The 21,466-nt window shown below is 33.9% G+C and overlaps 1 protein-coding gene and 1 pseudogene across 1 annotated transcript; both read left to right on the top strand.

Annotated features, from left to right (window-relative positions):
- LOC18593780 (G-type lectin S-receptor-like serine/threonine-protein kinase At4g27290) lies at window positions 792-5,088 on the top strand. Its single transcript, XM_007021148.2, has 7 exons — window positions 792-2,034; window positions 3,076-3,207; window positions 3,353-3,501; window positions 3,579-3,789; window positions 3,901-4,138; window positions 4,226-4,376; window positions 4,587-5,088. Exons 1-7 carry the CDS (start codon window positions 792-794, stop codon window positions 4,875-4,877), a joined length of 2,415 nt encoding a protein of 804 aa, XP_007021210.2. The 3' UTR covers window positions 4,878-5,088.
- LOC18593779 lies at window positions 16,964-20,256 on the top strand (annotated as a pseudogene).

Below are 21,466 nucleotides of genomic sequence, written 5' to 3'. Positions count from 1 at the left end.
TCTTTATAATATATTTTAATTATATATTATTAATTCAATTAAACTACAAGACCACCCAAACTTGAAACACTTAACCATGATCCAATTTACAATTAAGTCAATTTTAATCCAACTAATAAAATTTATACTCTTTTTTATTTAAAAAATTATTTCTTTTTTATTTTTTTTCAATATGAATGTATTTATTATTGTTAAAAATATCCAATAAGATCATTGAAAAGGATAGAACAATAAAAACAAAAGACCAAGACTTCTAGCCGTGACAATAAGTTCAAAATTTAAGTAAAATTAAACGGTCAAATAAACATATGCTGCCACTTTTATAGTCACGAAGAATTTTACGGTGATGCAGTTCCTGATCGGTATAGGGCAACCGTGGACTTTACGACCATCGAACCACATAGACAAGGTGATCATGATGTTCTTTGGTTAAATTTTCATGACTTGGTCATGTTCATCTGTCCCACGGCATTAAAGATAGGATTGAGAAAATTCAACTGGGTAGATATTCCAAGGTTCTTGGAAGATTATCCACAACTGACATAAGACTTGTGCCAATAGAGAATACTTTTTATGCTTACAGGTGCAGATTTGATAGCGTTGAAAGCTACAAGTCTTAGTTTTTGTTGGCTACAATGGCTTAAGATTTCGAAATCTGGCCAACTGTAAGCAAGTTACAACAATATTTGTCCTCATAATTCTTCTTGAGAGCCAGTCCTGTATTTTGTTGCATTCCTACCGTCCATGGTGAATGATACAGTTTGAACAGAAAGTCGGAATCAGTGGTTGCAATGGTTCTAGTATGCATTTGCTTACTTTGCCTGCTCAGAGGTCCTACTGCAGAAAATACAATTACACCGGCTCATTCAATAAAAGATAGCAACGCAGACACTTTAATAGCAGCAGACGGAGTCCTTGAACTTGGTTTCTTCAGTCCAGGTAGTTCGACAGAACGATACCTAGGAATTTGGTACAAAGATATACCAATCAGAACAGCAGTATGGGTAGCCAACAGAGAAACTCCAATTTCTGATACATCAGGAATTTTAAGTATAACTAGCCAAGGAGTTCTTCAACTCACTAACAGCACAAACAGTTTATTTTGGTCATCCAATACGTCGAGACCTTCTCAGAATCCAGTTGCACAGCTCCAGGAATCAGGAAACCTTGTGGTCAGAGATGGTGAGGACATTTTATGGCAGAGTTTTGATCATCCATCGGATACCTTACTACCAGGAATGAAACTTGGAAAGAATTTCATCACAGGTAAAGAAACGTTTTTATCATCCTGGAAGAGTGCAGATGATCCAGCTCCAGGGGACTTTTCGCTTCGGATAGATTCTCGTGGATATCCACAACTTGTTATAATGAAGGGACCTAAATTTCTGTATCGTGACGGTTCATGGAATGGAATTCGGTTTAGTGGAGCTCCTGAGATGAAGAAAAATGATGTATACAGCTTTGAATTCATATTCAATGAGACAGAAGTATACTACACATATGAGCTCTATATTAATTCAGTTGTTTCGAGGCTAGCTGTGAATCAGTCAGGTCTTTTGCAACGTTATGTGTGGGTTGATCGAACAAAAACTTGGAACGTTTACTTATCCTTGATGATGGATAACTGTGATGTCTATGCTTTATGTGGTGCATACGGTAGCTGCAACATCCAAGGTTCTCCTGTATGTGAATGCTTGGAAGGATTTGTACCCAAGTCTCCAAAAAATTGGGGTTTATTAGATTGGGCTGATGGTTGTGTTCGAAGGACTGAACTGAATTGTAGTCAGGATGGTTTTCGAAAGCTTAGCGGAATGAAATTACCTGACACTTCATCCTCTTGGTTTAATGGAACCATGAGCCTCAAGGAGTGCAGGGAAATGTGTTTGAAAAACTGTTCTTGCACCGCCTATGCAAATTCTGATATCAAGGGAAGTGGAACTGGCTGCTTGCTTTGGTTCAATGAACTGATGGATGTGAGAGTATTCAATGAAGGTGGACAGGAACTGTACATACGGATGGCTGCTTCAGAACTAGGTACCATTTATTAATTATTTATTTTTCCTTTCTTTCCGTTGGTTACGAAGGACGATTAAGCTCCTTTCATATAAAGTACTCTATGTGAAAATCATAGTCGTTAATCTTTCGGCATTTCTTTTCCCTTCATAATCATGGTCCTTATATTTGAAATTACACTTTATTTGGTACTTAATTCTGGCAATAACTTATGCAATATAGTTGTATGTAACAATTTATTTTTGGATAAAATACTGTCATCCTTCAACTTTTAACTATAATTCGACACAAGTTCATTAGTTTTTAAAATAGATAGTTAGTTCCAAAAGAATATCTTTCGTTAAATACAAAGTCAATTCATTAGTCAACTGTTAATATTTTTCTTAAATTGATGGCGTGACAATATTAAAAAGATAATTTTTCTTTTCATTAATTTTAAAAAATTATCCTATATAAATTATAATTTTTATATTTTTTTCTTATTTTGTAAAATAAAAAATTCTCTACTCCCCAAGAGGGGAGCACATCTAGTGCTCCAAGGGAGGGAGCACCAATTAGTGGGATGGTCAGCCGGCGAATAGGAGCATCGCCGTCCAGTCACATTGTTTGAGAAAAAAGATAAGGGAGAAAGAAGAAAGGGCATTTTAATTCTTTTTTATTTTCTATTAACTGTGTTATACTTTTGAATCTCATTGTTCATTTCAAAAACTAATGGAATGTCGTAGAATTATCATTAAAATTCAGGATGATGAGAGTATTTTACCTTTTATTTTTTGTTTCTTCATGCAATAATAGAGAGAGGTTTCTGTTCTGCTAATAAAACCAGCACTGCAAGGACATTTTAGCAATACTAGTGACTCTTGCTGTGACAAAGGAAAATATTTTGTTTTGCAATAATACGATGTAAACCAGTGATGGTGCCAATCCTTTAATTAGATTTTCTTTAACTGTATAGCAACAAAATGGTTTATTGGTAACCAGTAGTAGTTGCTGTCAACTTGCTATTTTTTTTGTTTTGAATAGCCATAACATATTTCACTGACATGGTGCTGGATTTTCCAGATCAGATTGGGAAGCAGAGGCATACGGATGGGAAGAAACTAAGGATCATAGAAATTTCGTCCATAGTTGTCATTGGAAGTCTGATAACAGGAGCACTATTTTTTATCTGGAAGAAGAAACATCAAATCCAAGGTAATATAAACTGATAGTAGAATAGCATTCGCTAATTCCTTTTAAGTATAGAAGTTGATCTTCTAGCAAAATATTCAGATTTAAACATTACTTGACTGGAAAGAGTAACTGTGAGTGATGCCTGATCTGTTTCATATCATTTCAGTGTCAACAGAAATTGAAGAAAGGAAGGATGAAGATGCAAATAACGACATTGAATTACCAAAATATGATTTCGATACTATAGCAATAGCTACTGACAACTTTTCAAGCAAGAACAAGCTTGGAGAAGGAGGTTTTGGACCTGTATACAAGGTAATATAAATATATGCCAATAGTAGATACAGTCCCACAGACGATGATCTAACCTTTTCTTATTGAATGATTTCCAGGGTACTTTGAGAGATGGACAAGATATAGCAGTGAAAAGACTCTCGGGAAACTCTGGCCAAGGACTGACAGAATTCAAGAATGAAGTTAGCTTGATTGCACGACTTCAGCACAGAAATCTTGTGAAGCTTCTTGGTTGCTGTATTCAAGGAGATGAGAGGCTGCTGATCTATGAGTACATGCCCAACAAAAGCTTGGATTACTTTATATTTGGTATGACCTGTTCTCTATCCAAGACATTCCTCTCCAAGCGACCCCTTCTTGTTCCTTTCCTTTTCTTTTATTTCCCATAGGATTTTACTAACTTCAATATGAAATTGATAGACAGAAATAGCATCACAATGCTAAATTGGCATATGCGCTTTCACATCATTTGTGGGATTGCTCGCGGGCTTCTTTATCTTCATCAAGACTCCAGACTGAGAATTATCCATAGAGATTTGAAAGCTAGCAATGTTTTGCTAGATAAAGCCATGAATCCCAAAATTTCAGATTTTGGTATGGCTAAAACATTTGGAGGAGATCAAAGTGTCGCAAATACAAATAGAGTTGTCGGAACATAGTATGTGTACCTAAACCTGCATATGATTTACTTCATTTGTATTTAAACTTTAACAGTTCACACTTTTCTGCAATGGTTTTTTTGCAGTGGCTACATGTCACCTGAGTACGCTATTGATGGACTCTTTTCAGCAAAATCAGATGTCTTTAGCTTTGGTGTTTTGTTACTGGAAATTTTGTGTGGGAAGAGAAATAGAGGATTTCATCACTCAGATCACTATCTTAACCTACTCGGACACGTAAGCATAAAGATAAGGATGTTCTCTTTTTGCATTATCTCTAAAGAACCATTATAATGTTCAAGTAGCTGACTAGTTTCATTTCTCATTTGATGCTAAAAGGTGGTGTTTATGTTGCAAGGAGAGAGAATTTTCTAATGATTTTGGTACTCTTTTGAGTGGTCAAGGACTTGAATTGCTGGCAGCTGAAATCTTCTTGGTATTTTACAGGCATGGAGATTGTGGATGAATGAGAGACCACTGGACCTAATCGATGAATTTTTGCTGAACAATTGTGCTGTATCTGAAGTGTTGAGGTGTATTCATGTAGGACTGCTGTGTGTTCAACAACTACCAGAAGACAGGCCGAACATGGCTTCTGTGGTTCTGATGTTGGGGAGTGATAATTCATTGCCTCAGCCAAAGCAACCTGGTTTCTACACAGTAAGGAATCCTCTTGGGATAGAATCTTCATCATATTCAGTAAATGAAATTACCTCTACATTGGTAAAGGCACGATAGATAGAATTAGTATTGAGAGACTTTTCTCATGAAATGCAAAGCTACGAGAGAGTCCTGAAATTTGCTTTCTTACTTTAGTAATCTTTCGTCACATTCACAAACCTACTATGCTGATCTTGATATGTCTTATGGACTTGTGATCATGATCATGGTTTCCATGATACATATATAACCAATCAGATGGAAGAACTCTGTGAATTATTGCCCTGGTGCAAACATACGCTTCACAAGTTTGCCTTCGAATGATTTCATGCATAATTGCATCATATTAAATAGCAGAATTGTAGATAAGTTATGCTGGAAAAAGCTAAAGATACAGATGAATGAGTCAAATATATGTTTTAATTGAAGGTGCAATGTAGCAAGACATATTTTTACATCTCATTGGCTTTTTAACGTGAACTCCAATAATCATCACTTAGAATTTGAAAGGTTAAAAAACCTAAAAGTCATAATCAAAGAGTACTAAAATAAATAAAAGTGATATGACTAATAAAAAAAATTTAGTGTTAATGTGATTAAGATAGGTTGTTATTGATTTATTGTGTTTTTGTAGGTGTTTAATAAAAAAAAATTTAATGGAAAAAGGAAAGCAATTTGAAGGTGTAGACTGTCATTGCATATATTTCGGTATTTTGATATAAAATCTCTTTACAAAACTTCAAATGAGATGATTCTTAAACTATTGAAAATGTAACACCACGTAACCTCATATAGTAGTCAAGGTAACCATCTCAATAGGACGAAGGGTCACTAATGCAAATTTAAGTTTCGAAGAGTGGTTACAAGTGAAGAAAATATCTTAGAATAAAATATTATTTTATAAATAAAATAATATTAAAATATTAATATTTTATTAATCACGAAAATTAGTCTGGAAGAAGGGAATATGATTAATTTAAGTGGAGGAAAAAAAGTAAAGAAAAATTTTAGAGTAAAATTACGATAATTGTACCTCATGATTTTATTAAATCGAACTAACGTGGTAAATAAATATTTAAATATTGTGATAATACTGTGTTGAAGTACAACTTCAATATTTTTATTGAATACGCATGAAGGAAGAAAGATATAAGGAAATTGAAATTTAATAAATGTTGAAAGGATCAAATTATAAGGATGAAAGTTATAGTGAATAAAGAATAAAAATTAAAACTAGTTGTATAAACTTTGATTGAGGCAATGGTGATAAAATGTTGAAAGAATAAAATAGAGTAAATGTGGTTTGGATGAGACTATGAAATAATAAATAAAACATAAAGTAAAAATGGTGTAAAGGGTATAAAAATAAAATAATAAATAAATGAGAAAGATAAAGAAGAATAAATGAACGGCATAATTAGGATAAATGGCCATTAATCAATACTTGAAGGAAAGTGCAAGAAAAGTCAATAAATAAATAAAAAAATGGATGGATAAAGGATTAAGCCAGCCAAAGTGGAGAAAGAGAAGAAATAGTTGACAAGTACATTGACTTGTCCAACTTGTCTCTCACATGTGAAATTAATGTCAAATAAAATTATTGTCTTTCTCCTCCCAAGAAGGACTGACATTTTAAGAGTAAAAAGAGGGATAAGGTCGGTTGAAGAAGGACCAAGAAAAGGAGAGAAAGAGTGCTGGTGAGAGAGAGCAGAAAATGGCAGCTAGAGAGTGCCATTTATGAGGCAAAGAAAAGGGGGAAAGAGTGCTGGTGAGAGAGCAGAAAAATGGCGGTAGGAGGGTGAGAAAGAGAGGTTGTGTGCTGTCGGATTGTGAAGAACAAAGAGGGCTTTGTGCTGTCGATTTTTGAGGGAGGTAGGAGAGGTTGTGAAGCTAATTTTGAGAGAGAAAAGGCTAATCGGGCGGTGCAAGTGAGGAGGAGGGAAAGGCCGACCAGTTAGAAAAAGAGAGAGAAGAAAAAAAAGAAATAAAATAAAATGATGAATAAATGAAATGAAAAAAAAAAAAAGAAGAGTTGGCATAGCCCAATAAGGAAAAGTGGAAAGAGCCCATGATAAGGGTCCAATAGCAACAAGGAAAGAGGCCCAACGGAAATAAGGAAGGGTAGGCCCAAAAGAGCAAAAAAAAAAAAGAGAAAAACAAGGAAGAAAAGAAAATACAAAGGTAAAGGAAGTGAGTTGTGTCGGAGTGTCAGATGAAATAACGAGCCATTGACAAGTAAAAATAGCGATGTAATATCTCGCTATTTAGAAATGAGTAGGGGTGTCAATTTTAAAAATTTTCGTAACTATATATATATTTATGTATGATTTATTTTACATGCAAAAATTGTAAACAGTATGAGTTGGTAGAATTCTAAGAAAATTTATGATTGTTATAGTTTTTAAATATGTTTTGAATATATATATGCATACTTATGCATAAAGTGTGCCTTTCAAGATGATTTACATCAAAGAAAAATGTGCCTTATATTTGTGTGGTGTGCATTCATAAAATTTAATTACATATTCACCATGCCATTTTGAAATGAGAATTGCATGCAAAAGTTTATTGTATACAGTTTTATGAAAAGAGAGTTTTATCTTGATACGGCAATCGGTATTTCGAAAATGATTTGAAAAGATTCTTTGAAAACCTGATTTGGATTTTTAAACAGTTTTACTAAACCAAGAGATTCAAGAGTATGCCGGCTGTCACTTTGGTTAAGTGTGACTCTCGTGCATGAGTGAGCTCTAGCTAGAGAACCTTCGGGTCATCGACAGGGGTTGGGCGTGGCAAGGGCCATAGCTTGTGATATATGTATGCGTGGCTAGGCCACTAGTGATTTAAGCGGTTGCGATCGCTTGATATCTCCAATGTCGGCCAACATCGATGAGATCGCCATGGCATATGGGAATTCGGTGGAAGGGATGCTCCTGGATGTTATTACGTGGTAGTGGGACCATGAGTTTATTTTCATTCCCTACTCGAGAGTGGCATCTCTGGGTTTTCAAACTCATATTTCTTTGTATGGTGAAAACGAAATTAAACGGTTTTTTCGCAGCTCCCTTATTTTTACGGTGAAATGAATTTTGACTCATCGTGTATGAGGCGATTTGTGATTTATGTATAAGTTTAAATAACATTCAATTTCATAGGAGCTTGCCCGAATTTATTAAATTGATTTGAGTAAAATGTCAATTGATTTCGATGGTAGAAATCCTTTTATGCATACTTGTTTTAAAACAATATTTCAAATGATTGTCTTGAAAAAGGTTATTAATTTGTTTCTGAGGGGAAACTTTTATCTACTTGGTTGATTTACCACTTGAAATGATTACAATGCATAAGAAATTCTCTGTTTTTCATATAAGGCACAAATGTATGTTTGACATAAATTGTTTTTATAATCCTGCATTTTTAATATCAACTGATATGCTATTTGCATGTTTCCATCCTACACTCTACTCACGGAGTTGATGATCACTGAGTCTGTGAGACTCACACCCTTATTTTTTCCCTTTTGCAGACAAGGATCGGCTTAACATGTAATCATCGACGCTTTCGGTCAATCGCAAATAGGTAAAGGCATCTCATAGCATTTTATCCCGAGTCGTTGAGTTGTAGTACTCTGGTTTTACTATGTAAACAAATATTAGTTTTGATATAAATGAAAATTTGAGATTTTTGAACTCAATGTATTTAATTGTGATGTCATGACTTAAAGTCAAAATTTAATAGATATGCTTATTTTTGAATTCATGTTATAAATATATATGGTTCAAACATTAATACTGTTTGGTAAAGTGTACAATGAGTTATTGAGAAATTTCTTTCAGGTTTGTTCGGGACTTGGCTGGATCTTTCGGAGGTCTCGGATGCCGGTAGCGACCGAGGAGGGGTCGTTACAGGAAAGCTAAGAGAAAAAGCTACAACTTAACGACTTCACCCAGTTTGGTTGGGAAAGTGGTTAAATATCTTGTTAAAGTTGAAGTATTGCAACAGTCCTAGAGCAATTACGATTTCTACTAATTAATTGGTTGAGGTCGCAGCTCACGTAGTCTGATGAGGAAATTCTAGTTGGAATTGAATTCTTTCTTCACCTAATTTTACTTAACTTCAAAGCACTATAAAAACAATCTTTCGAAGGACTTTCAAAAGAGAACGAAACATTGGATTGAAAGCTAAGAATCAAGCTGCAAAATCATTGAAGCTGAAAAAATTTGAAAGATTCAAGGAGATTTGGAGATCAAGATTACAATTATTGGGTTTTTCTATCTTTTTGTTATTCTCTTACTTTCTTGGTTTTGTTTTTAATGATTAAACTTTATTTGATGATGATGTATGACTTAATGAGGAACTAAATTGTTTATCTAAGATTATGATTAAACTCAATACGTAGTCTGATTCATTTATCTCTCTTTTGCTTATGTTTGATGGATTTTAGTTGTTTATTCTATTTTGTTATTAATGCTTCTAGTTGATTGACTACCAATTAGATTGAATTGGAAATCTAGGTTAAACTTTGATGAAGGAGATTTAGGTAGACCTTAAATAGAATAGCATATGATTAAATGCACTTAGTTGATTAGGTAATTTGATTTGCATATAGGATAGATATACACTTATAAGCCATACATACCTAAGATTAAAGTACGAACTTAATAAATCTTTCTTCAATTTAATTTGCATAGACATATAGTAAGCTAATTGGGAAATATATTTTTATAAGAAGCTCAACAGAGATTTATAAATAATTTAGGACTCTAGACTAACAACTTAATCCGTTAAACTGAGTTAAGAGAGAAAGATAACAATCAAATAAAGTATTGAGGGACATTATAATTTTAGGTCTGGTAATCACTAAGATTTAATAAAGTAAATTTACTAATAGATTTTAGATTAATTTATTTTTAGTTTATTAGTTGTAATTATAATCTTAATTATTTATATAAGATTAGGGTGTGTCAATTTTAGTAAAACAATTCTCTATGGGAACGATACTCTACTCATCATTATATTATCTTTTCGATACATATACTTGTGTGGGAGAAAATTGAACAACAATAACCATGTGACAATTGAAGTGGAATAGATAATGTGGTCACATCATCAAGCTTGAACTTTGAAACCACGTAGCCATCATGCATATTCCATTGGATGAAAAAAATTCTACCCCACATTTCATGAGCTATGACATGCTTAAGTAAATTAAATTGCTTACTAATGAAAGTAGGCTGCAATTTCTAATGGTTTTGGTTGGTGCATAAACAAGCCTTGTGCATATCTATACTAAAATTGTTGAAGATAGAAGCTTGTTGCAACCATGGCATGTAACATCTTACAGTCTTGGCATGTAGCTTCCAGCAGTTTTGGCGTGCAGCTTGTTGGAGTCATGATGTGTAGTTTGTTATAGTCTCAAACATGTAAATCCTCTCTTGTGTTTCTCCCCCGGCACGTAACTTCATGGTGTGTAACCCTTCTCTTGAGTTTTGCCTTCTACATGTAACACATGTGTTTCTTTTTATTTTGCTATTTTATTCCTTTGTTTAGTAGTTGGTTTGCCTCGTTTATTGTAATGACCACGTGACCTATTTTCTTTTGTTTGCAAATATACCAAACAGATGTGTAAGGTCACCTAGTTTATTTCCTTTGTATTTGTGATGGTATTTAAACCTAGTTGTTTGTCGTTATGCTTGTGTGAGAGAAAAATATTCTTTCCTTGTTCACTATGTTTTCCTCTTCCATTTACTTTCATCTGTTCACTATTTTTGAATCTTTATAAAGTTTTAGTTTCTTTTAAAAATTCAACATAGTATTAGAGCTTTGAAATGGTCTTAAGGGACTCTAGGGGAAAGTTTTTTTGAGTATTTGTTCTTTCCTATTTTTGCTGTTTTCAAGCTCTTTGGTTTAGTTTCTACTCTAATGGTTTCTTTAAACTTGAGTGTTACTGCTCTTCTGATTTTTTCAGGGTAAAATCATCAAATTTGGGTGATTAAGATGGAGGCTTATTTAACGGCCTATGACTTGTAGGAGATCGTTGAAGCTGGTGGTGATCCCTTTATTTTGAGAGTTTGCCAATTCGACTATTGCTCAGTTGAAACAGCATAACAAAGAGGTGGCAAAAAGGTATAAAGCTTTATTAGTTCTTCATTTTGCAATTTTAGATTTTATATTTACAAGATTCATGAGTTGCAAATCACCTAAGGAAGTGTGCGATAAGATAAAATTAGAATTTTTTGGGAATGATAGGACTAGACAACTTCAGGCTTTGAACCTCTAGAGAAAGTTTAAGATCCTAAAAATGGGTGATGATGAAATGGTTTAGGATTACTCAGACAAGGTTAACAAGATTGTGAATTGTTTAAGGCTGTTATGTGAAGATTTTTTTTAAAAAAAGAATAGTAAACAAGATCATAATGAGTCTTCCAAAGAAATATAAATCCAAAATCTCATATTTGGAATATTCTAAAGACTTAGGTTTCTTTCAATGAATGAGTTTATGAATGCTTTACAGGCTCAAGAACAGAAAAGAGCAATGAGGCAAAATAGTTCTATTGAGGGTGCCTTGATGGCCAAAAGTACAGATAAATGACATAGTAGTGGGAACAATAGGAAGTTTGGTAATGAAAGAAAGGATAAGGGAAAGAAAACTAGTGAGAAGAAGTAAGGAAATCAAAAAGGAACTTTTCCACCTTACTCATATTGCAAAAAGACTAATCATACTAAGAAATTCCATTCGTATAGGCCAAATGTAAAATGTAGAGCCTGTAACCAGCAAGGTCATATAGAGAAGGTTTGTAAAAACAAAGGAAAAAATGTGGAAGAGAAAGTTGCTGTGGCAAAAGAGCATCATTAAGTCAATGAAAGGTTTTTTCATGGCAAAGAGTGCAAACAAAACCAGTGGAAATGAAATATGGCTTCTTCATAGTGGTTGCTCAAACCACCTTACTGGATGCAAAGAAAACTTTATAAATCGGGATTCCAGTTTCAAAACAAAAATAGAGATTGCAAATGGAGATTTTTTACTAATCTTTGGAGTAAGAACTGTTGGTGTCTAAACTCCTACAAGTATGAAGTTAATTTATCATGTTTACTTTGCTCCATATGTTAGCTAAAACCTTTTGAGTGTAGGTTAATTGGCTAATGACAATTATATACTTGTTTTTAAGGATAAATCCTACACTGTTATAGACTCTGATGGTAATGAATCATTTACAGTGAGTATGTGGAATAGATGTTTTCTTTTGAAGTGGATAAGGTTGGGCATATAACTTATAAGTGTGTTTCAGTTGAAAGTGATCTTTGGCATAAGAGGTATGGTCATGTAAATCAAACTTCTCTGAAACAGATCACTTTGCACAACTTTTTTGATGGTCTCTCTAAAATTACTAGTTCTGATAAAGTTTGGAGTACTTGTCAGTTTGGGAAACAAAGTAAAATTGCATTCCCTAAAATTAGGACTTGGAAAGTAACTACAAAGCTTGAGTTAGTGCATACAGATATAGGAGGCCCTATGAAGACTTTGTCCTTGCATGGAAACAAATTCAATATACTGTTTATTGTTTATTTGACTAAGATTAGCTAGATTTATTTCTAAAAATGAAATCTGAAGCTTTGAATGTCTTTTTCAAGTTCAAAGCTTTGGTTGAGAACCAAACTAGCTTAACTATTAAAAAGCTTAGAAGTGATAATGGCACTGAGTACACTACTACAGAGTTTGAAAAATAACCTTAGTAAGTTTGGGATTATGCATCAACTTATTGTGACTTATAGCCTTCAGCAAAAATGGAATTTTAGAGAGAAAGAATAAATCAGTGATGGAAATGGCTTGATGTTTACTATTTGAAATGAGTCTACAAAAGAATTTGTGGGTAGAAGCTGCTAATACTACCAACTATCTACTGAACCTAGCACAAACCAGAGCTCTTCCAAACAAAACCCCATATGAAGCATGGTTTAATGTCAAACCTTCAGTAAATCATCTTTAGGTGTTTGGGTGCATTTGTTATGCCCAAATTCCTAATGCAAAGAGAAGCAAACTTGACGAGAGGTCCCTTATAGCAATTCATCTTAGGTATAATGAAGTGTCCAAGGGATATAAACTACTTGATGTAAAGATTAGAAAGGTTTTTGTTAGAAGAAATGTTAGGTTAGATGAAACAACCAAGTGGAATTAGGAACAAATAAAATTGAAAGCAATTGTGATAAAGGTATTGTTACTGATACTTTTGTAGATTATGAGTCAGATATGAGTCTAATCAGAATGTGGATAAAGCCCCTATCAGAGGAACTAAATCTCTACAAGATATTTATGAGAGATGTCACTTTTTAATCACTAAACCAAGTTGTTCTTTTGAAGTTACTTCAGATGACCACTGGAAACAAGCAATGAAGATTGAAATGATGAAGATTAAGAAGAACAAAACCTACCATTTGGTTGACAAACCTGAAAATCAAAAAAATCATAAGAGTTAAGTAGGCCTTTAGAACTAAACTTAACTTTGATGGTACTATTAATAAATTATTGGCCAAACTTGTTGTAAAGGTGTTTTCACAAGTATATGGCGTTGATTATCTTGAAACTTTGCCCCTAAGGCAAGACACGACACAATTGGACTCTTATTAGCTCTTGTAGTAAAGGAAGGGTGGTTGATCTGGCATTTAGACATAAAATCAGCTTTTCTGAATGGAACTATTGTTGAAGACATATATGTAGAACAACCAGAAAGCTTTGTTGAACTAGGGACGAAAGACTAGGTTTGCATACTCACTAAAGCACTGTATGGACTTAAACAAGCCCCATGGGCTTGGTATGAAAGAATGGACAGCTACTTGTAGAGCCAAGGGTTCACAAGAAGTGTCAATGAGTATACACTATATGTGAAAAGTGCAAGTAACTATATTCAGCTAATTATATCTCCTTATGTAGATGACATGTTTATCATAGGACCTAAAGGTGATTTTGTGGATTAATTTATAGCAAAAATGCAAACTAAATTTGAGATGAGTGATTTAGGGAAAATGTCTTATTTTCTTGGTATGTAAGTTCACCAAGGTTCTGATTTTATTCTATTACATCAAAAGAAGTATGCTTTTGATTTGTTGAAGAAATTTAGAATGGAGAGTTGCAATGTTATAGCAACTCCTTTAGCTTATGGCAACAAGTTGAGTAGGGATGATAGAGGTGTCGAGATTGATGAAACTTTTTATAGAAGGTTAATAGGGAGTTTTCTATATCTCTCTGCTATAAGGCCCAATATTATGTATGCCACTAGCTTATTCTCTAGATTCATGCACAAACCTTTAAAGATTCACTTAGCTATTACTAAAAGGACACTCATGTATGTTAAAGGAATCCTGAGCTATGGACTGAAGTTTTGTAAAGTTGAAAAATAGAAGCTTCAAGGCTACTATGATAATGATTGGGGTGGAAGTTTGGAGGACTCTAAGAGTACTAGTGGGTGCTGTTTTTCTTTTGGAAGTGTCATTTTTCTTGGAATTCTAAGAAACAGAAAATTATAGCTCAATCATCTACAGAAACAGAATATGTTGCTGTTGCTTCAGCTGTAAACCAGGCAATTTGGTTGAGCAAGATTCTTTAAGATCTGAAGTTTAACTGTGATGAACCTATTACACTTTAGATTGACAACAAGTTTGTCATTGCTATGGTTAAAAATCCAGTAGATCATGAGAGGACTAAGCACATCAGAATTAAATATCATGCTATTAGGGAGGTAGTTAAAAATGGCGACATATTTGTTATCTATTGAGTACAAATGAACAGCTAGCAAATATTTTCACCAAAGGGCTTGATAAAGACAAATTCGAAAATCTGAGAGCTAAACTGAGACTTTGCAATTGAAGTTTCCAGAACGTGCATTGAAGATGGAAGCTTGTTGTAACCATGGCATGTAACATCTCATAGTCTTGAGATGTAGCTTGTTGGAGTCATGGTGTGTAGTTTGTTATGGTCTCAGCGTGTAACTCCTCTCTAGGGGCAGAGTTAGAGTATTTTAAAAAGAGGGCCTAATAGAAAGAGATATTAAATAGTTAAAGAAAATTTTATATATAATTTAATTATCACTCATCTAAAAGATTAAATAAAATTCAAAAGACATTGGACATACTAAAAAAATGCACATTAACAACAATAATGATGTCATTTAAATATATATATATGACCGAATGAAACCATAAAAGAAGTCTATCTCCTTTTTGTGTGTAAGAGTGGAAGAAAAAATAATTTTTCAAACTCAAATGAATTGCTTCTTTATTTTGTGTGTTCTAGCTTTTCTCTTATTTTCTATTTGCTTCTTAAATTGCTAATTAACATATTGAGTTATTAAGTTAACCTGTTGAGATATAATATAATATGATAGGCTATTAGGTTAGACTGTTAAGATATTATATTTTATAATAGACTTAAATTTATATTAAAACTTAATGAGTGTGAATTAGTGGACTCATTTTATTTTATTTTTAAATTTGATAGGCTTAACATATTAGTTTAGAATTTATTTGTTGGGCTTAACTAGCAATATGCTAACAATAATTACTCTAATTTTGTCAAACTGTTTGAATAATAAAACTAATTATTAAATAAAAAATTATTTTGAGAGCCATTAAAAATATATATAACAAATAAAGTTGTATTGAAAGAAGTATAATTATTTCATTCTATTAATTTATATGTATATCCTTATTACTTAAAGTTTGCAACATACATATTAGAATACATTAGTTATTCTCAATTAAAAATGATATGCTGATGAAATTCTAAACAACAGTGCAACTTATATTTGAGAATTACATAATAATTAATTTATTTTTAAAGATTAAAATCATAAAAATTAAACACTACATAACAAAAAAAAAACATGACAAGTAGAAGATAAAATTTGCAAATGATATAATAAAAAAAGAATATAATTGATGGTTTATAGAAATTTATAAACAAAATTTATAAAGATTTAAAACATATGAGTAAATAGAATAAAAATAAATAAATAATAAAATAATAACAATATAAATTAAAAAAACTTTAAAATTGAGTCAAACATATAAAATTATTTTATTGTTCTTCATTTGTATTAATTATTAAATAAAAAATTATTTTGAAAGGGTTATTAAAAAAATTTAAAAAAAATTTTAAAATTTTGAGAGGGGCCGTGGCCCCCTTCCCCATCCCATAAGGAGGCTCCACCCCTGCTTTTCTCTTATTTTTCTCCCTCAACGTGTAACTTCATGATGTGTAACTCTCCTCTTGGGTTTCTACCTTCAGTGCGTGACACACGTGTTTCTTTTTATTTTGCTATTTTATTCCTTTTGTTTAGCAGGTGGTTTGCCTCATTTATTGTAATGGCCACGCGGCCTATCTTCTTTTGTCCGCAAATACACCAGACAGGTGTGTAGGGTCCTCTAGTTTGTTTCTCTTGTATTTGTGTTGATTATGCTTGTGTGAGAGAGAAATATCCCTTTCCTTCGTCACTGTATTTTCCTCTTCCATTGATTTTCATCCTTACAAAGGTTTAGTTTCTTTTAAAAATTCAACACTTTAATCCTGAATAGAAGAGTCAGTGAAATTAGTTTTTTGTTTTTTTTTACCCTGTTTTAGAGGTCAAGATAGGCTGCTGCCCATCAGAGTCATTCTTTCATAAAATTTGACTTTAACATTTGTTGTTTGCTTATCTGTTGAACTGCTTTTCAACTTTGTCACAGTTGTTTATGATCTCCATCCTTGAGATTGAGACATAATTAACATCCTGAGCAAAAATGGAAAATCAAAGATCTTATATAGTTCCACCTAAGTGATGCAAAGAATTGTTAAATATTATCAAGTCACTGTTAAACGCATTCAGGCATATTGAAAAGTCATGATTCTTTTTTCATTTTTGTTTACAGTATCGTCTCAGGAAATTTGAAAGTTCAATGAAACATTGAGGGGGTGGGTGCTAAATGAATTTTCAACCTTTGTGGTTCACTTATGCCATCATTCATGAATTTTAGGGACTAAGCTATATACTGCCTTTAGCACTTTTCCATGCCGAAGGGCACGTCAAAGACTTAAGGGTGATTCCATTTGGCTCACTCTACTTTCCTCCCTGCATTATGCATAACCGTCATCAATTTGAAAACGAGATGCAAGACTAGAAATTGAGAAATAGAAGGCTTTTCAATGGAACTTTTCCTGCGCTTGTTTCTTTTCTTTGCTATAAGAGCCTCTACATTAGACACCATTACTCCTGGAAAATCTATAAAAGATGGTGAAACTCTTGTCTCAGCTAATGGGAGCTTTGAATTGGGATTTTTCAGCCCAGAAAAATCAAAAAGCCGATATTTAGGAGTATGGTACGAAGTATCTACTACTACTGTTGTATGGGTAGCCAACAAAGAAGCTCCTATTTCTGATTCTCAGGAGTTCTAAGTTTCAGTGACCAAGGAATTCTGGCTCTTCAGAATAGCACAGAAAGCATTGTTTGGTCTTCCAATACGTCAAGAACAGCACACAACCCAGTTGCTCAGCTATTGGAGCCAGGGAATTTTGTAGTGAAAGACGGAAATGAGAGTAACCTGGAGAACCTTATGTGGCAAAGTTTTGATTATCCTTGTGATAATTTTTTACCAGGAATGAAGCTTGGAAGAAAATTTGACACTGGTTTTGAGATATATATATCATCCTGGAAAAGCATAGATGATCCAGCTCAAGGCGAATATTCTTTGAGGATAGATCCCCGTGGACTCCCACAATAGTGGTCAGGAATGGTCATTATTTCCTAAGCCGGAGGCCTAATCTTAAACCAAGTACTTTATGTTCATATGAGTTGGTCTTGAACAAGAAGGAGACATACTTCAAATATGAGCTCCAAAACAATTCCGTTCTATTAAGGTATGCAATGAACCCGTCAGGTCTCATGCAACGGTTCATATGGAACGAAAGGAACCATGATTGGCTGATTTCTTTACACCTCAGGCAGATCAGTATGCTGCTTATGCTCTATGTGGCGCATATGCTACCTGCAGCACCAACAGGTCTCCTCCATGTGCATGCCGGGAAGGATTCGTACCCAAATCCCCAGCATTTGGTGATTGGAATACGGGAGATTGGTCTGAGGGATGTCTTAGAAGGACACCATTGGTTTGTGATGGTGGAGATGGCTTTCTCAAGCAGACTTTGTTGAAATTTCCAGATACTTCACATGCTTGGGCTAACAACACCATGTGTCTGGAGGACTGTCAGGAATTGTGTTCAAGAAACTGCTCTTGCACAGCATATGCATATTTAGATCCAAAAGAAGGAACTGGCTGCTTGCTCTGGTTTGGTGAACTGATTAACATGACAGAACTCAGTAAGGATGGACTAGACCTCTATATTCGGCTGGCTACTTCTGAGCTAGGTAGCCGTTCTTTACCATTCCTTTCTGCAACATTTTTCTCTGTTTGTGAAAATAATTTGGCTTCAGTAGCAGTAAATGAAAACAACTTGGACTTGGTGATATGGGGTTTTCTCCTTGCTACTTCATAATCAGTAACACCTTGGATTTTTCTTATTACCTCTCTTTTCTTCCTTTTATTGCTTTCAGTTTTTCTTTTTTTCACTTTATGGACTAATTTAGGATATATTGCTAAATGATCAAACCTTATTTGATGAATCTTCTTCCAAAACTGCAGATCACATTCAAAGAAAGATGAAGTTGAAGCAAAAGCAGAAAGCATTAGAAATTGCCATATCCATCATAGTAGCTGCAGGAATTATGATACTGGTACTTGCATTGCACATACGAAGGAAAAAGCTCAAGAAGGACGGTAAACAAACTTAATTACCGAACTAGTTAGTTGTATAAAAACCAAAATAAAGCCTTCATAAATGTTAAAAATGAATCAGACATGTCAAGTTTCACGTGCTGGTTAATTTTGATAATAAGGCTGTTAATATCAAGATAAGTAGCCAATGGATCTTATCTATTTCTGGAATGAAAAGATAGAGATCAGGAAAAGATGGAGTTGCCTGTACTTGACTTTTCAACTATAGCTAATGCAACAAATAACTTCTCAAGCAACAATAAGCTGGGAGAAGGTGGCTTTGGTCATGTGTTCAAGGTAATGAATCAGTATGCAGTCAGTTATCTTCCTCTCAATGTGTCTTAACATTTTGTGCCTTATGAATTCAAGGGTATGTTGATAGAAAGGCAAGAAATAGCTGCGAAAAGACTTTCAAGGAATTCTGGACAAGGCTTTGAACAGGTCAAAAACGAAGTTACAGTGATTGCCAAGCTTCAACACCGCAATCTAGTAAAGCTCCTTGGTTGTTGCATTAAGGGAGATGAAAGAATGTTAATATATGAATATACATGCCCAACAAAAGTTTGGACTGATTTATTTTTGGTTAGAACTCTCTAATCATAGCACATTTCTGCTGTTCTCCCTCTTCGTGGAAATCTTAACATATACATCTTTGTTTCTAACTTTTTAATCTGAGATTCAATGAAGCACAACCTGAGTTTTAAGCTTCATTGCAGACAAAACTAGAGGCAAATTATTGGACTGGCATAGGCGCACGCACATTGTTGATGGAATTGCACTGAGGGCTTCTTTATCTTCATCATGACTCTAGACTAAGGATAATTCACGGGGATCTCAAAGCCAGCAATAATTTACTAGATAATAGTATAAATCCGAAGATATCGGACTTTGGCTTGGCTAGGATATTTGGTGGAGATCAGACTGAGGACAAGACAAGAAGAGTGGTTGGAACATAGTATGTATTACTAAACTTTATCAGTAATTTTCTTCATGCTGCTTTCAAGGTTTTTTTTTTTTTTTGAAAGGCGCTTTCAAGGTTCACGGTTTATTTTTTTTTAAATATTCCCAGTGGATATATGTCTCCAGAGTATGCCTTTCATGGACGTTTTTTGATGAAATCTGATGTCTTCAGTTTTGGAGTTCTGATCCTGGAGAAAATAACAGGGAAGAAAAGAAGGGGCTACTCAGAACCTGACCGTAATCTTCTTGGACATGTAAGCCTAAATGACACAATATCAAACTGCTATTTCAAGTAAACAAATTGTCTGATTTTCCAATTCTCAGGTATGGAGACTGTGGAAGGAAGAAAGGACTGTGGAAACCATAGACACTGCTCTAGGCGATTCTTACATTATAGCTGAAGTGTTAAGATGCATCAATGTAGCTCTCTTATGTGTGCAACAGCACCCAGATGACAGAACAAACATGTCATCTGTGCTGTCTATGTTGGCTGGTGACAGTACCTTGCCTCAACCAAATCAGCCTGGCTATTTCATTGAAAGAAAACTGCATTCAACCAAGTCCACATCAAGCAAGCATGAATCTCAATCAAATGAATTCACAATTACTTTGTTAGAGCTATGCTAGAAGCTATCATATCACAGAAAGAAATCGTAACAGGACAGTGTCACAATTAATGGAAATTATTTCTTTGTTATCTCTTGGTGCTTGCTTTCTCTTTTTCTGCTATCAGTAAAGTTCTACTGTGAACTTGAAAAATCTACAGCAAGGTCTGTCATAAACTCAATTGATGCAGTTGTTTACCAATATCTAAAGGTTGCAAACGTAATTAAAAGCATCCTGATGTTGCCATCGAATTGGAACTTCATCATGCCTATGATCATTTACTGATTAATTGTTAAAAATTTCTTTCATTCATTCAAAATCACAAAATTAAGCTTTTATGATTAGACTTTAAAAGATGACTTACTGCCAATGGGGTTTACCTTGTGACTTCTTTTGTTTAGTTTAATTCAAGGTAAATGACTGAGTAGCTGCTCCACTGACAAATAAAACTTTGCATGTATGACAGAACAGAAAAAAATTTAATCAAATGGAAGCCAGCTGTATCTGCTTCAGTCAAACCGGGCAGATAGTTCTTTGAAACCTTGATTCATTGTGTAATATCAACAATTTTGAACTTTCTATTACCATCTGACAGAGACATGCACTAGAAATTGTACCTGTCCTAGGAAGCTGTAGAGACAACAAGTTCTTCTTCTGCAATTTCCTATTCCATTATTTGGGAAATAAAATTATGGTTATTGAGAGTTCATTTCAATTTTATTTCAGCACCCAGAAAGCACTACTTATCTTTCTCTAAATGCTGGTTGATGGTGCCAGCGGCAAACCTTGAAAGGCAACAAAAGATGCAAGCCTGACAAGCTTTCCTTCTAATACTAAAAAACGTAAATAACAGACATGGGATATAGGTAATTCTTGGAAATCTCAAAGATGTATTCCCTGTTTCCAAAAATTTGGATAGAACTTGGTAGTTTTAACTCAACTTGGTAAGGGTGGCCTCTGCTTCTGACATTAGTAACTTAAATACAAGATTGCCTAGCAGTCAGAAACACAAACATTAGAGTCAAAGCAGCAACTTTTTCTATGTTATTTCTGTTTTCACATTTCCTTTGTCAATCTTTTCTGTTTGTCCTTGGTCCACACCAGTAGACTTAGAAACTTCCAGTTGAGTAACGTAAATGAACTTTGTTATTGTCAATTCAGTGAGTCTCTTGGATTCAAGAAAACATAGAAAACCATGGGTGATACTCTGATAGGCCTTCATTTGTTGAAATATGCAAAAATTTCTCATATTAGGAATTCATATTCACAACCAGGGATGCATTTTTGTTTTATTGTCAATT

This window comes from Theobroma cacao, chromosome 7 (genome assembly GCF_000208745.1).
Source record: "Theobroma cacao cultivar B97-61/B2 chromosome 7, Criollo_cocoa_genome_V2, whole genome shotgun sequence".
NCBI lineage: Eukaryota > Viridiplantae > Streptophyta > Magnoliopsida > Malvales > Malvaceae > Theobroma > Theobroma cacao.
Note: the sequence above shows the minus strand (reverse complement) of the source record. Positions and strands in the feature narration are given on the sequence as shown.

Bases quoted from the DNA above. Each gene is read 5' to 3' on its own strand.
- LOC18593780 (XM_007021148.2), top strand. From the start codon at position 792: ATGGTTCTAGTATGCATTTGCTTACTTTGCCTGCTCAGAGGTCCTACT. The intron at 3,208-3,352 runs GTAATATAAACT...ATATCATTTCAG, and splicing joins GAAGAAACATCAAATCCAAG to TGTCAACAGAAATTGAAGAA. The intron at 4,377-4,586 runs GTAAGCATAAAG...GGTATTTTACAG, and splicing joins ATCTTAACCTACTCGGACAC to GCATGGAGATTGTGGATGAA.